Genomic DNA, 15,677 nt, shown 5'->3' on the forward strand with positions numbered 1-15,677 from the left:
GGGGAATTCTTCAATGGACAGGCTCTTTCTTTTTTCCTTCTTTCTTTTTTCCTTCTTTCTTTTTTCCTTCTTTCTTTTTTTCCTTCTCTTTTCTTACTGTTTTTACTTCTTTCCTTTTTTCCTTGGTTTCCCTCCTTTTTTCTTCCTTTTGCCTTCTTTCCTCATTTTTTCCGTCTTTCTTTTCTTCTTTCTTTCTTTTCTTCTTTCCTTCTTTTCTTCTTTTCTTTCCTTTCTTTCTTTCTTTCTTTTTTCTCTTTCGTTCTTCTTTCTTTCTGTCTTTCTTGCCTTTCTTCTTTCCTCCCTCCCTCCTTTCTTGTTTCCTTATCTTTTCTTTTTTCCTTCATTCTTTTTCCCCTCTTTTCCTTCTTTCCATTTTTACTTTATTTTTTTCCTTTTTTTTCTTTTTTCCTTCCCTTCCCTTCTCTTATTTTTTTCTGTTCTCTTGTTGTTCTGGTTTTCCTTTTTTTTTTTTTTTTTAAACCTTCTTATTTTTTCCCCTTTAGTCTTCCAACGTATTTCTTTTTAGATTTTAAGCCTGCCTTCATCTTTGCCAGGATTGCAGTGCTATTTATATTTTAGCCTCAGAAAATATTAAGTAGTTTCACAGGAAAAAGGCCTTTGCAGGTATTTCTTGTTACGTGGATTTAGTAACTTGCTTTAGTTCTAAATATACTTCTTAATATCTTTGGATTTGTCTTTTTTAAACACTGCAAAGTTTGAACTGTGACCATAAAATGAGGGATTTGGCTACTTACTGAATATGAGAATGCTTTTGAAGTTTATTTGATTTGACTGTTCTATTTGGTTCTTCTTTTCCCCTTTTTTCATCCTCCCCTTCACACCTGTACAAATCCTGGCCTCTGCTTTGGGCACTGTGGATTCCCAATGTTTAACATTTGGAAACATGATATTTGGAATTTTTTTTCTTTTTGTAGTGCACTAATTTTTCTCATCCTTCACTTTCAGGAACGTTAATTAATTTATTTGGGCCTTGCAGTAGAGCCACATATGGTGCCTGGACATACCAAGTGTGAAGCAAACCCACCTCCCCTTATTTTTATTAGTAATACCATTTTTATTAATAAATTTTACTATATTTCCTAGTAAATTACTAGTAAAATATTATTTTTATGAGTAATTTTAAGCCTTTTTTTATCCCCTGGGGCTGGTCCTCGAGAAAAGTTAAATTTTCCTTTAAATTGCCAGCTTCTGACCCTGGAACTGTCTCTGTGATTTCTGCTGCCAGTTTGCACAAGTGACTGTTTTATTTGGTTGATATTTTAACTAAAGAGCCACACACCCCCCCGCCCCAGCATTTTTGGGGGGCTCCTCTCCATCCCTGTGTGCTCCCTGATGCCTTTGGAAGCACCATGTCCCACAAAACCCCTCCTCTGGCTCCAAGAAAAGCAAACTCCTCCCCTCCATAATTTTCTCCTTCAGGGAACCTCTTCTTTTCTACTTTGGCATTTAGTCCTTAATATCTTGATTTTTTTTTTTTTTTTAGCTTCAGCATCAGCCCTGGTGATGTGAAGCCTCTAAGACCACAGCAGTCTGTTACCTGCCAAAAACTGGGAGCTCCTGCTGGGTGCCTTGTGCTCTTAAAGAATTAGATGAATTAATTAGGAGCTGAATTTAAAAGGCAGGACTTGGAACTTGAAGCTCTGCATTGATGGTGGTGGTGTAGTAGAAAGAATAATCCACAGTAGTTCTTCTGCTGCTTTTTGGGTCGATGACATACGTGTATATCAAGATAGTCACAGAAAAAACCCCATATATATATATATATGTATACACTATATATATATATAATTTATATATCTGGCAACTGGTTGTCATTTGAGGAGCTGCAAATGAAATTATTGCCCATGAAGTCTGGACAGTGATCCATCTCCTGAGGCAGCTTCTGGCTTTTTAAGAGCAGTTTCTAACCATTCCTCTTGAAAGGTGAACACGTAACAGCACCATTTTTCAGGAAAGTGGTCTTTTCTTGTGTTGAATCTTCTGCCCTGTTGTGCTTCAATCCTGGCTGGATTCAGGATTTGGTATGGCAAGGTTTGTCCTGCTCTCCTGGCTCAGGGCACTTCCTGGGACGTTCATCCCACGAGCCAGCAGCGCTTTCTGCCCCTCAGCTGCTGCACAGGACTATTCCCAGACCTAAATTCCTCCAGAGCTTAGGTTTATAATCGGTGTTTTGGTTTCCTGGGATGCTCTCCCAACGCTGCCAAGCTGGGAGGTGCCAGGGTTTGTGCTGTGTGTCAACACTGTGGCTCTCTGAGCCCTTTGGTACCAATGCTTTGAGTATTGGAGTCCTTTTGTGCCATTTCTTTGAGAGTCACGTGGCTCTAAATCCCAGCAGCTGAGTCCTTCCCTCCTCCTGTATCTGCCTGGCTCCAGCAGGAGCCCTTTGGAAGGTTTTTGGGCTGCAGGTGCCAGGCCCAGCGGGGTAATGGCTGTGCCAGCCTTTCAGGGCCCTTACTCAATTTCCATGACATCCCACATCTGCTCAGGCTCTGGTGCCTCCACTGGTTTGGAGACTATCCTGGAAGTCCCCAGCCATGAAGACACCATTTCCAGCTGGCAATAAATGGAAGATGTTTCATCTGGTGCCTCCTCCCTGATGAGAAACTTCATTTCTTAGAAGGATTTTTAAAATGGCCTATGTGTTTTTATATTGTACAATTATCATTTATGCTATTACTTATATATATTACTTCTATGCTATTAATAATGCTCCTGTTGTTATCAAGCACCTGGGGATTCCCAGTTGAGAAGAATCTTCGTGGTCAGGGACAGCAGGGACATAATGGTAATATTAAACACATTACTTAGTAGTATCCTTAAGCTCCATGTACACATGATGTGCAATATTTTATCCTTACAATAACAGGATTAGGTTTTGTTCCTTTGATGACTAATGAGTAAAATAAATACATTGTTGAACTAAACCTTTCACATTTATGCAAACCTCAATGTCTTTCTTGCAGGTACCCCTGAGGATTATCCACAGTATTTCCATATGAATCTCACAACAGCTGAACTGACACTCCTCAAGCCAATAAATAGGGATTTACACCAGAAGTTTGACTTGGTTATTAAGGTAATTTTGGCTGAATTCATCTTTCTATATTCTTTTGAGAACAAAAAGCCCTGAAGAAAATGTGGGGTGGGCTTGCTTGTCTTTCCTGCAGTGCTCTCTTTTCATTTTTAGCCTGTCAGGCATCATTTAACACCATCAAGGGGAACAAGGGTGTGAAGTATTTGAGAAAAGGGAATGAATCATGGCAGAGTCCCAACAGTTCATGTTATATTGTATTAACAAACTAAGTATCACTTGTCTGTTTGCTTTTTATGGCTCCTGAGAATGCATTTTGTTTCTGTTTCACGTGTTCCTGTGCTGAAGGTTCATAGAGGTGCAGATAAATGTGTGAGTAGTGAATATTCACAGGATCCCAGGATGGGTCAGGCTGGAAGGGACCACAGTGGGGATCTGGTCCCACCTCCCTGCTCCAGCAGGGCCAGCCCAGAGCACAGGGCACAGGAGTGTGTCCAGACAGCTCTGGAATAGCCCCAGGGAGGACACTCCAGCCCCTCTCTGCTCTCTCTTCAGGGCTGTGTCACTGCCCAGCCAACAAGTTCTTTCTCCTGTCCAGCTGGAACTTCCTGGGCATCAGTTCCTGCCTGTTCCTCTTGTCTTATACTGGGAGCAAGGACAACAAAAAAAATCATCTCCACATCTTGTAGCAATTTTGTGGGGGGTTTTCTTGGTTTAGTGTTGGTTTTGTTAGATTCAAAATAAAGCAGCTCAGTCCAGAGCTCTGCTACTGAATAGAAAGAAAGCTCCTGAAACATAACCAGTGCTGAGCTCAATCAGCTCCTGATAATGGGAAAAACCATAAACCATTCCTCATCCCTGGAAGGGTTCAAGACCAGGTTGGACAGGGCTTGGAGGAACCTGGTCTCAGCATGTCTCTCAACATCTTCACCTGGTTACTGAGTCCCAGCTCTGCACGTATAAAATATAGTCAGAATTTGCTGCTTTCTTTGCCAATTTGAGGATTAAGAGGAAAAGAATAGGAGGTGACAATATCAGCGTTTGACTTGCTAAATGTACTAAGCTGTTAATTTTATTTTGAGCCAAATTGTACAAAGCTGAAAGCTTTGCTGTAGGTGGGGTTTGCACCAGGCTGCAAAAATCAGTGCAGTAAAGATGGTGGCAGTGAGAACAGAGCAGAGTTACATCTGATTCTTTTGCAGAGAGTCCCGACCTGACCCTGGAGTTGTTGTCTAATGATGGAAAATCGAGGTTTTGTTCTGTTTATTCGTAGCTGGAGGGGCAAATAAAAGAGAAAGGAATCTCTGCAGCCTTGTAGTAGAGCACTTCTGTATTTATCAGGGCATTCCATGGAGAAAAAAGAGCGTGCTTTCAAACTGCACCACATTTAAACACATATTTAAGCACTTAGTAGTATCAAATTTATTTCTAAATACAAATGTTCAACTCACACAGGTAGTTTGGATTGGAAGGGACCTTAAAAACCATCTAGTTCCAACCCTCTGCCATAGGCAGGGATGCCACCCACTCAGTGCCACCCATTATCCAAATACACTGGTAATAAGTTTATTAATGTACAGGTCCTTTCTGTATCTCCTGAGGAACTGAGCTCTGAGTACTGTAGGACAGAAGATGAAACAAAATTGCAGCTCATAACAGTGTTGAATAACTTGGCACCTCTTTAAATACTGTGTTGATTTCCTCCCTTTGTTGATTTTGAATGCAGCAAAGTACAAAGCTGGTGCACACTGACAGTGAAATCATTTGGGATTGGATTCCTTGATAAAAATCTATTTTGGACCTTACTTCCTGTTCTGGAGTTCTGCTGTCACTGGGACAGATGTGGAAATTTGGGTGAATTAACATCTAAATAAATGGAGAGGGACTTTTCCCAAGGGCGTGTAGTGATACAACAAGGGGGAATGGCTTCCCACTGCCAGAGGGCAGGGATAGATGGGATATTGGGAAGGAATTGTTCCCTGTGAGGGTGTGGAGGCCCTGGCACAGGTTGCCCAGAGAAGCTGTGGCTGCCCCTGGATCCCTGGAAGTGTCCAAGGCCAGGTTGGAGCACCCTGGGCTAGTGGAAGGTGTCCCTGCCCGTGGCGGGGGGTGGAACAAGATGATCTTTAAGGTCCCTTCCAACCCAAACCATTCTAAATATAGAATTCTAAATATACTAAGAAATGACAGGTTAAAGCCCTGGAGCACTTTGATTTCCAAAATTCAGCAGCCAGGTACAGTAGCAGGACACACCAATTACAGCCACCCCTTACCCTGCTCTGGGGGGGCATCTCCTGAGCCTAAATGGCCCCTTTGGTTGTTAATGGCACTGTTTATGGGCATTGCTGGTTCATGTTGCTGTGCTGTAGGTGCAGTCAGGGGGATAATCAGGGAAATGATCAGTCTGTAAGAATGACAATGTGCCACCAGCTAGAATAATAAAAGTTTTAATGCTGTGCTGTTCAGGGCCCTTTTGAACTGCTGTGATGTCTCAGGCTTGTTACAAATCAAACCTTCAGATTCTTGTGTTGCTCATTCTGGAGTTTTCATTTCTCGCAGCGTTGAAGTTGTTGGATCTGATTCTGTTTTATCTGTGTGATGTTTCCCTTCAAACAGAAAATACACTGTTTTTTGCAGCACTCACAAAATTCAATCTTTAAAATATTCCCTCTCATGTGAGGAGATCAATTTTTTTTTTCCTGTTAAGTTATTATGGAAAAGAGTGAAATGGAAAAGGTGGTTAAGTCAATACATGAATATTTGAATGCAGGAAGGAAGGTGGACAGGAAATGGGTGTGCTCACCTGTGGGACAAAAATTGGATTGCTGATAAATTTTGAATTCTCAAATAGGGAGACAATGGAAAAAACTAAATATCTTAATAAGAAATGCTGGTTTTCAGCCTCTGTGCTATCTCCAGAATATAACAGATGATAAGCAAGGAGAAAAACTATTCTGTCCTCCTGTGGCACTTCCATTCCCTGCCAAGCAGTGTGGGCTTTTACAAAAGAATGTGTGGATTTTTTTGGGTGTCCCATTGAAATTTCCATGTTTCATCATCCACACTGTGTGGATTTAGAACCTTTAAACTGAAAGGGCTTCCAGTGTTAATAATACTGTAATTAAAATTCGATACACATGACCATTGCACTGTAGACATGAGACCATGTTCTTGTTACCAGCTCTAAAAAGTGTTAGTGAGGTTTTATTTATTTTTAAAGCATGTATAACATGAAACCAAAAGGAGAATTAATCAAATTTTGATGCATTTGGATCCTTTCCTCTTGGAACTTGGGTTATTTATCAATCAGACAAAATCTAACCTGGCAGTTCTATTATAATCAATTTGCAAAGAGGATGGACTGCTGAAGGCTGGATGTGCTTACACAGCCAGTGAAACCTAATTCCTGGAATTGCTGCACTCCAGAGAATTTACCACATCTGTAAGAAACCAGATTTTGCTGAACTTGCTGCACATCAGGTGAGAGAGCAGAGGAATGTTTTGTTGGTCTCATGGGGGCACCTGTGCAGAGGGGAAATGAAGTTGATAATGTAGTTTTAGAGTTGGTTTACATAGAGCCTGTATGGTATTAAACCACTGTCCACTGTATTTAATTGTATTTGGGAAATTGAAAAGGATTTATGTAAATTGGGCACCTCAAAAAAAAAATCAAATTAGATTAAAAAAAAAGGGGGAGAGGGGAAGGAGGAAAGAAGTTTCCCAGCTTTAAATAACATTTGTAGGCTGACTTTTTAATAAGACTTTTACTTGAAACAAAGAGTTTTATGGTTCTTAGGGAATAGACTCTCACAACCTGATCTTGTGGGAGGTGTTCCTACCCAAGGCAGGGGGTTGGAATGCCATGAGCACTAAGGTCCTTCCAACCCAAATCACTCTGGAATTTTATGAAAAAGGGGTTTTTGGTGCTTTCCTTACCGTTTTGGGAAGAGAAGTGTCTGTGCCACAGTGGTGCAGATTATTTTGAAGAATATTCTTACAGAGGATTTTCTGTATCCCAAGGACCTCTCTGTGTCATCCCCACGAGGTGCCTCTGCCAGGCTGTCCTTGGCCCGGGGTCAGATAACACCATGGAGACACTTCTACAGTGGGATTGCATTTCCCTGTTGTTCAGGTGGTGACAGAAGGTCAGACTGTTTGAAATTCCAGTGTCACCAGGAAATTGGCTTGTGGGCCCACTCTGCAGGAAGTGATGGGGAACTTTCCTGTAAAATTCTGTTTACTCTGGAATTTTTACTGGCTGGAATTTTTGAACAGAGTGGGATTTAGAATCTTTAGAAGGTTTTCCTCTGCTGAATTGTCAGGTTGTTCTACAGGCTGACATTAGACACAGGAGGTGTGAGTAAGTCAGGTGTACTTGCTGTGAGCATTTCTGCAAGACTGAGTAGCAGCCAGACCAAATTCCATGTTAATCAGGGAAAATTGTGAGTGAACTCGGCTTCATGCATAAGATGCCATTTGCAGTGACATTCCTGGGCAGGAATTTGTGTGCCTGTTGTCCTGCCCATCCCAAGAAAATGCCTGGGAGCTGGAAACAGCTTCCTCACAAGGGGCACTGGGGGGACAGCTCCAATCTCCGCTCCCTGTGACAGTGACAGGATCCAGGGAACAGCAGGAGCTGTGTCAGGGCAGGGTCAGGTTGGATCTCAGGGAAAGGTTCTTCCCCCAGAGGGTGGTTGGCACTGACCAGGCTCCCCAGGGCAGTGGGCACAGCCCCAAGGCTGCCAGAGCTCCAGGAGGGTTTGGACAACGCTCTGAGGGACAGGGTGAGATTGTTGGGGTGTCCTGGGCAGGGCCAGGAGTTGGACTGGATGATCCCTGTGGGTCCCTTCCAGCTCAGGATACTCCATGATTCTGTGATTCCTTTCTTGTGGAGGTGCTTTGGATCAGGGAGATGCTCCCAGAACATGGATCAGCTGTTCCAGTACAGGGAAGCCCTTCACAATGTGCACAATTTTCCCTGATCTGGATCTCAGCAGAAACAACAGAAAGTTGGTACTCTCCTGCTCCTCCCTCAGGAGGTTAAGTGGTTTCTCTCTTCCCATTGGGAACTTCATTGATCCCTCCTGTCCGTTGCTCTCAAGGGTGTTGAAAACTTGCATTCCGTGAAAAGAAGGCCTTGCTTCTGCAGCAGCCTTGGGATCAAACTGTGGACAAACATGCACTTTGAAGGCAGAAAATAAAGTACATTTAGCCATGTTTTGTGGGGATTTGTTCATCAAACAAAGGCTGTTTTCTGTTCCAAGTGCAGAGGGCAAGGCTAAGACATGATCAGTTTAAAAGCCAGGGAGGTCATGGAGCACAGCACTGGGATGGAGCCCGTGGCTTTTGAAGGAACTTGGGAACGATCTCAGTGGGTGAAATACTGGAATAAAAAAGCTTGTTATGATCCTGAGGTGTTACAGAATCATAGCGTTGCTGAGATTGGCAGGAACCTCTGGAGAATGGCCAGTCCTACCCCGTGCTCTGGATGGGGAGGGAGTATTTGGAAACTCTGCAGCCTCTCTGGGCAACCTGGTGAAGATCCCCACTGCTCTCCCCATGCTCACCAAGCCATTAATCTCACTGCAGAGACCTGTCAGGGTGGTGGAGCATGAATTGCCCTCATAAACCCACAGGAGTGATGACTCCCAGCCTCCTCCTAGTCCTTCATATGCTTGGAAATGACTCCCAGAATTGTCTGCTCCCCCACGACTTTCCCTAGCACTGAGGGGAGGTTCTGGACTTCCCTGGATCTTCTTTCTTGCCTTTCTTGAAGATACAAGTGACATTTCTTTTGTTCTAGACCTCAGGAACCTTTCAAGTGCAGTAGAGAGGGGTCTTGCAGTGACATCAGCCACCCTCCCTTAGCATGTGTGAGTGCATCCCATTGAGGTTGGAAAAGCCCTCTGAGATCACCAATTCCACCCATTCCTCAGCACTGCCAAGCCCACCACTAACCTGTGTCCCCAAGGGCAATATCTACATGTCCTTTGAACACTTCCAGAGGTGAAACTTCCAGGGATTGACTGTAGAATTGCAGAAGGACTTTGCAAGACCGAGTGAGTCGGTGACAAAATGGCTGATAAAATAAGGCATGGCTTAAAAATAAAGTCAGAAAAGATCATCCCGGCCTTCTACTGAAAATGATGGGTTCTGGCTTGTCTTGGGAATGAGATCTTGGCGTTGGAACTGAGCACTGAGTGTGAAGGTTGGCGCAGTGATCCATGGCTGTCAAAAAAAAAGGAGGCAAAATTAGAAATCATTAATGAAGATAGAGAACAGAACAGAGAAAAAAACCCCAGCAGTACTGAAGGGATTCAGGTGCACAGCTCTGGTCCCTGTCCCAAGGAGGACAGAGCAGAACTGAAGCAGGCTCCTGTCAGGTGAGGAAGGAGGAGGCCATGGTAGACACCTGTAAAACACAGTGTCAGAGTTCTGAGGGTGAAGAAGAATCAACAGTTCCCTCTCTCTGGAAATGCCAGAGCGAGGAGTTACCAACTGAAACAGGAGGGGGCAAAGTTTAAAACGGATCAAATGGGTTGTTCTTCTCTGAAAGAGAAGGTTGAGTGGAGACTTCAGAGCAACCTTCCAGTATCTGAAGGGGCCTGCAAGGCAGCTGCAGACAGACTCTGCCTGGGGAACTGGAGTGCCAGGACAAGGGGGAATGGCTTCAAACTGACAGAGGGGAAATTCAGGTGAGATGTATGGAAGAAATTCTTGGCTGTGAGGGTGGGGAGGCCCTGGCACAGGTTGCCCAGAGAAGCTGTGGCTGCCCCTGGAACCCTGGGAGTCTCCAAGGCCAGGTTGGACAGGGCTTAGAGCGACCTGGACTGGTGGGAGGTGTCCCTGCCTATGGCAGAGGTGCAATGGGATGAGCCTTAAGTCCCTTCCAACCCAAACCTTGATTCATTCTCTGTTTCTGTGACTCTGACAGAGCCTGTTTGATCTGACAGGCAGAGGTGAAGTCACTGTCTCTGGGAGTGTTCCAGAGGCATCTGGATGTGGCACTTGGGGACATGGGTTAGGGGTGATTATGATGTTGCTGGGGGAATGGTGGACTCAATGATGTTGAAGGTCTCTTCCAACCTTGATGATTCTGTGATTCTGTGGTTCTTTTATTATGAATTTTAGACAACACAATGCTAGCAGGCAATGAGATGTCCCTCAGCTGAAGCTCCCTGCACTGGAAGTTCCTGGACTTAGAGAAATGCTCCAAAGTCCACGGTTTTTGAGATTTAAAAAGTCCTGAATTATCTATTTTTTTTTCCCCCCAGCACTTCAGAAACTTCGTATTTGCAGTGTTTGGTTGGTTTTTGCAAGACTGTCAGCCTTCAACTCCTCACATCCTATTTTGATCTCTTGGCTCTGTGCATCTGGTGACCTGAGTTGTCTTTGTTCAGGGTAGCTCCACTTTTCCCCTCTTCCCATGTATCTTAATGAATATATTTTCTTGCATTTAGGAATTCTTTGCTTTTCTAAGTTTTTGGGTTTCAACTCGCAGTGACAGATGAGAAAAAGAATAAAAGAAGTGTATTTTCATTAAATACTTGCTCAGTCCACTTCCTGACAAGGCTGATATCTCCCACATAATTAGTTTGGTTGAATTGCTGTGCATCTCCTGTAGGTATTAAGTACAATTACTGGTCTTTTAAATTAGCTATTCAAATGTTCATCCCTCAGGTGAACTCAGTATTCAACTAATTCTCTTTGAGACCTCCCTTTTTCTATCCTGTATTTAATCTAGTAATGAGAGTTGATGTAAAATTGAAAATCTGAGTGCAGGGACAGGTTTTGTCTTTGTGAATAAGGAGAGGGGGAAAAAGGGTGCAGAAAACCCAGACCTTTTCCTATCCATTACTAAAATGTTGCTTCATATCAATCTTAAAAGTTGTCACACACATATGGAAACAGCAAGTTTTCCTCACCTTTAGCAGTGTGGTAAAAGATTTTCTGGCCTTTAGAGTGTTGTCACAGATACACTTTAGAAAGACCAGTGATTGTGAGATAAGATTAACCCTAAACTGTGTGTCAGCACTCCCAGAGCAATGAAACTATTAAAATCAATAATGGCTTTGTTCTGTAATGTCTCTTATTGACAGAAATGGCTGTATTTTCTTCCTGCAGTAAACAGGCATCTTTGTTCATGTAAAACTCAAACATCCATAACTTAAAACTTGGCATAACGACTTCATAGTTGGTGTTTTTCTTTAAGGGAAGGGAAGAAGAAGAAAGACTTGTATTATTTGGAAAGGTGGCCTCTGTAACTAGGACTGTTCACTGCACTACAGCCTTGCTGATCCTGAAGTCACCTGATACGTGACCAAAAAAAAAAGTATGTTTTGGGGTTTGGGGTTTTCTTAAGCACAGTGTCTAGACACATTATGTGCCAGTTTAATTTCCTTGCCACATCACAGGCTTCACTGACAGTAAAGTCAAATTTCTTCTGAGTTCTAAAGGTACTCTGTCCTTCTTGTCCTTAAGCCATTTTTTAATCCATATCAGTGGTTCTTTCCTTATGCTGTACTTTGTGACCTTGGGAATTAATCCAGTGTGTGACATATAACCCTAAATCTTAGCCCAAATCTAGATAAATTATGTCCCTTGTTTCACTCAGATCTCCCAGTTCTGATATGTACTTCAAAGAAGCAACTTTGTGAGCCCTGACCTTCTCTCTCTGTCTCTGTGCTGGCTGCTCCTTAGTTTAATTACATTGATTCAAATAACTGCAGCATAGAATTATAAAATGGTTTGGGTTGGAATGGACCTTAAAGAACATCTCATTCCACCCCTTGCCATGGGCAGGGACACCTCCCACTAGCCCAGGTTGCTCCAAGCTCCGTCCAACTGGCCTTGGACACTTCCAGGGATCCAGGGGCAGCCACAGCTTCTCTGGGCAACCTGTGCCAGGGCCTCCCCACCCTCATAGGGAACAATTCCTTCCCAATATCCCATCTAACCCTGCCCTCTGGCAGTGGGAAGCCATTCTCCCTTGTCCTGCCACTCCAGGCCCTTGGAAAGAGTCTCTCTCCATCTTTCCTCTTGGGTCCTTCAGGCCCTGGAAGGCCACATTTAGGTCACTCCAAAGCTTCTCCTCTCCAGGCTGAACAATCCCAACTCTCCCAGCCTTTCCTCCCAGCAGAGCTGCTCCAGCCCTCTGATCCTCTTGGGGTCTCCTCTGGACTGGCTCCAGCAGCTCCATGTCCTTGCTGTGCTGTTCCCAGGGCTGGAGCAGCTCTGCAGGGGGGTCTCCCCTGAGGGGCAGAGGGGCAGAATCCCCCCCTGCCCTGCTGCCCACGCTGGGGGATCAGCCCAGGGCACGGGGGGTTTCTGGACCGGGGCAGGTCCAACCTCTGCCCCACCAGCACCCCCAGGGCCTTCTGCCAGGGCTGGTCTCAATCACTTCTCACTTAAAGCTTGAGTTTAACACCAAGGAAGGAATGATCCTTAGGAAATCCTTAAATCAGCAAAGATGAGATCCCAGCCTGCTCCCGGGAGAGTGTCTCTATTTCCTCACATAACAATTTAACATAGACATCTCTTCAGCCAGCAGGTTAAATTAAATACAAGCCTTTAGAAGTCAGTCTGCTGTATAATGGTCTTCAGGGGAGATATTTAATGTTATTCTACCCAAAATTCCAGAGTTCATTTTCTTTTCTTCCTCACCCTACAGAAATCTCGTCCCTCCTGAACAATGTCAGTGCTGTACAAGTAGCAGGGGATGGACAAATGTTCTCATGTCTGCAGACAGGCACTAGGGCTTCACTGGTGTGGTATTCCCAGGTTTTGGCCCTGGGAATACACATTTTGGCCGTAGGAGACTGTCTTTCAATGCCCTACTATTGTCTTGCTACAGGGACATGTGCAGGACTATAATTAAAACTGGTTTGCTCTTCATAAATTAGAGAACAAATTACTTGTTGTCTTCTACTTCTCTTGTTTATTTGCCTTAATTAGTGGTTGGCTGTAAAGTTAAAAGACAAGAAAGGAATATCATGGGTTTATGTTGGATGAGCCCACTGGAATGGCCAGTTAGTGCTTTTATGTTTAGGAAGTTTGAAAATAAGAATAAATCAGGTGAAAACTGGGGGTTATTCATTGAAATAAAGAATATTTTACTTGACACTCACATCCACAACTTCTCTGGGAGCAGGTTGCCCAGAGAAGCTGTGGCTGCCCCTGGATCCCTGGAAGTGTCCAAGGCCAGGTTGGATGGGGTTTGGAGCAACGTGGGCTAGTGGAAGGTGTCCCTGCCCATGGCAGGCGTGGGACTGGATGGGCTTTGAGGTCACTTCCAGCCCTAACTGTTCTAGGATGCAAAACCAGGCAAACCCCAAATTAAAATCCCACTCCTGTAACACTGGGGAGGTGGATTTGGGGGGAGAGGGAGGGACTCGTGTCCAGTAATCTGTAGGAAGCACTGTGCATCCATGTGTGCTGGCAGCACCTTTGGGCTTTAACTCTCTTGCTGGTGCCTTAGGTTCTGTTGTACAATCATCAGTCTCCAGTTTTCTTTTGTCCTTCGAAGATTTTTCCAAAACTCTCAGTCAGTCCTGCGAGTTTAAGGAACTATGTTTGCTCATGTGCTGTAGAGCTTTGGGTTTCTTGGGACTATGTAAAAGTTTGTTGTGATGGGAAGTCTTTCTGTTCTTCTCTCCTACTAATTTTTAGTTGTTTGGATTTTTTTTTTCATGATGCCCAGTTTCACAGAAGGGGGATCTGTGCAATGGTATCCATTTCTTTAACTGGATTTTGGTTGTTAACTCCAAGCCATCCCCAGTCAATCTCTGTTTGTAGCTGAACTTAGCTGAGAGAGCCTTTGACAAATGAGGTGTTTTTTAGGCTGAACAAGACAATGGCCACCCCCTTCCTGCCTTTGCCAACCTGCACATCGAGGTCCTCGATGAGAACAACCAGAAGCCTTATTTCACCAGATCCACCTATGAGGGCTTCATCCTGGAATCCTCCCCGGTGGGAACCACCATCTCAGATAACCAGAACCTCACTTCTCCACTGCAGGTCGTGGTGCTGGACAACGATGTGGAGGAGGTATGTGTTGGTCCCTTACAGTGTCCTTCTTGTGGTTGCATTTTTATTGCTTTCAGGGCTCTTTCTTTTTCATTTTTTTTTTTTTTAAATTGAGACAAAGGAGGTTTGCTCAATAAATTAAAAAAAAAAAACACCAAAACTCACTATCACTTTTTTATCTCTCAGTTTCCTTTTTGTTTTCGTTCTGAGTTCAAATTTGAGAAGTGATTTGAAAGTGCATCTGAGCTGGAAAACTACTCTGTGTTTTACTCAGCTCTCCATGAGTTTGTGTTCTGTTCAAGGTGTTGAATCCTCAGCACGAAGAGGTTTTTGGGAAAGGGATGGGCCTTTCCCACAGTGTGGGCAAATGGGAGAGAGGGATGAGCCTTTCCCACAGTGTGGAAAAATGGGAGAGGGGGGCTCAGAGCGGGAAGAAGTCGTAGTTTGAACTGAGAAGAAGAGGAATAGGGGGGCAGGAGGCTGGAAGGTCAATCCTTTCTTTGCTCTGCCTAGATTTGGATACCAGCACTACTCATGGGGATCTTCAAAGGAACAGTAACCAAGTAGTAGCAGGACATCACTCCAGGGCTGATGTTTCTTCAGTTCTCACCAAGGCTGTTAGAGGGGTTTTTTTGGCTCATGTTTCTTTTCCCTCTGTAATTCTTGTTGTCTCTCCAGTTGTCCCCGTTGGTCGTTTTGGTTTCTGTTCTCTGGTTGTCTTCAGATCCATAAGGAAAGCTGAGTTTTGGGATAGGATTTGTAGTACTAGTTATACTTGTCAGTACTCTTTAGTTCTTAACCTGATAGTCCGAAAACAACCCCCTGATTCTGAAGGATTCATGTTGGACACAGGCAAATCCATGATTTTTAAGAAACACAAGACTGTTGTCACTGACAGATGCTTTTGCATCACTGCACTGGAGTGATATATTGTCCCAAGAAGGTCTTTTAAAGCCCACATTCCTGTAGAATATCTCCTTCCTATCCATTAAAATATCTCCCTGGATTTATGGGCATTGATAAAATCCGGTTGGAAGGCAGGTGGGAATGACTGTTGGATCTGGCTTTGTGGGGGCTGGATAAAAGGTGTGGAATGAGGGTGTGGGACACCAGCAGGCATTGCTGAGGGTCTGGATTGCTTGTGAAACACTCCTGTTCAGTTTTGTTAAAAGCAAAGCAGTTTCTTGTTTGATCAAATTCCTGGGATCTTGGATGTTAGTATAGGAATAATCAAGGTGTGCAGGCATCAGGTGTGTGTTTATAATTATAATACCTTGTGCTGAACAGAATCTGATGGTGTGATGTGTTCCTGAGCACAGCAGGCAGCAAATCATTGCAGTTAATGCCACGGTTTCATGGCCTTTTTAAACTGCTAATTTGAGAAATTTTCTTGTGAGGCTGCTGGGATCCTTTGATTTGATCCTTTGGTTCAAACAGGCCTTGGTGTGTGTCTGTCTGTGACAGAGGCTGTGGCTGTCCCATCTCTGGAAGTGTTCCAGGCCAGGTTGGTGCAACCTGGTCTAGTAGAAGGTGTCCCTGCCCATGGAAAGGGACTGGGGTGAGATGAGTTTTAACCTTGCCATGATTCTGGGATCAGCTG

The 15,677-nt window shown here is 44.0% G+C and overlaps 1 protein-coding gene across 20 annotated transcripts in view; it reads left to right on the forward strand.

The window, feature by feature from the left end:
• PCDH15 (protocadherin related 15) overlaps nt 1-15,677 on the forward strand; it is a 696,943-nt gene that overhangs the window by 511,591 nt on the left and 169,675 nt on the right. For all 20 annotated transcript variants that reach the window (XR_004358261.1, XM_032694780.1, XM_032694781.1 and 17 more), the window contains 2 exons: nt 2,985-3,097; nt 13,892-14,098. Coding sequence is in view for 19 of the 20 variants with exons in the window: in XM_032694780.1 (XP_032550671.1) it covers nt 2,985-3,097; nt 13,892-14,098 (320 nt within the window). In the remaining variant the exon portion in view is untranslated. The remainder of the gene's footprint in view (nt 1-2,984; nt 3,098-13,891; nt 14,099-15,677) is intronic.

Source organism: Chiroxiphia lanceolata, chromosome 8 (assembly GCF_009829145.1).
Source record: "Chiroxiphia lanceolata isolate bChiLan1 chromosome 8, bChiLan1.pri, whole genome shotgun sequence".
NCBI classification, from domain to species: Eukaryota; Metazoa; Chordata; class Aves; order Passeriformes; family Pipridae; genus Chiroxiphia; species Chiroxiphia lanceolata.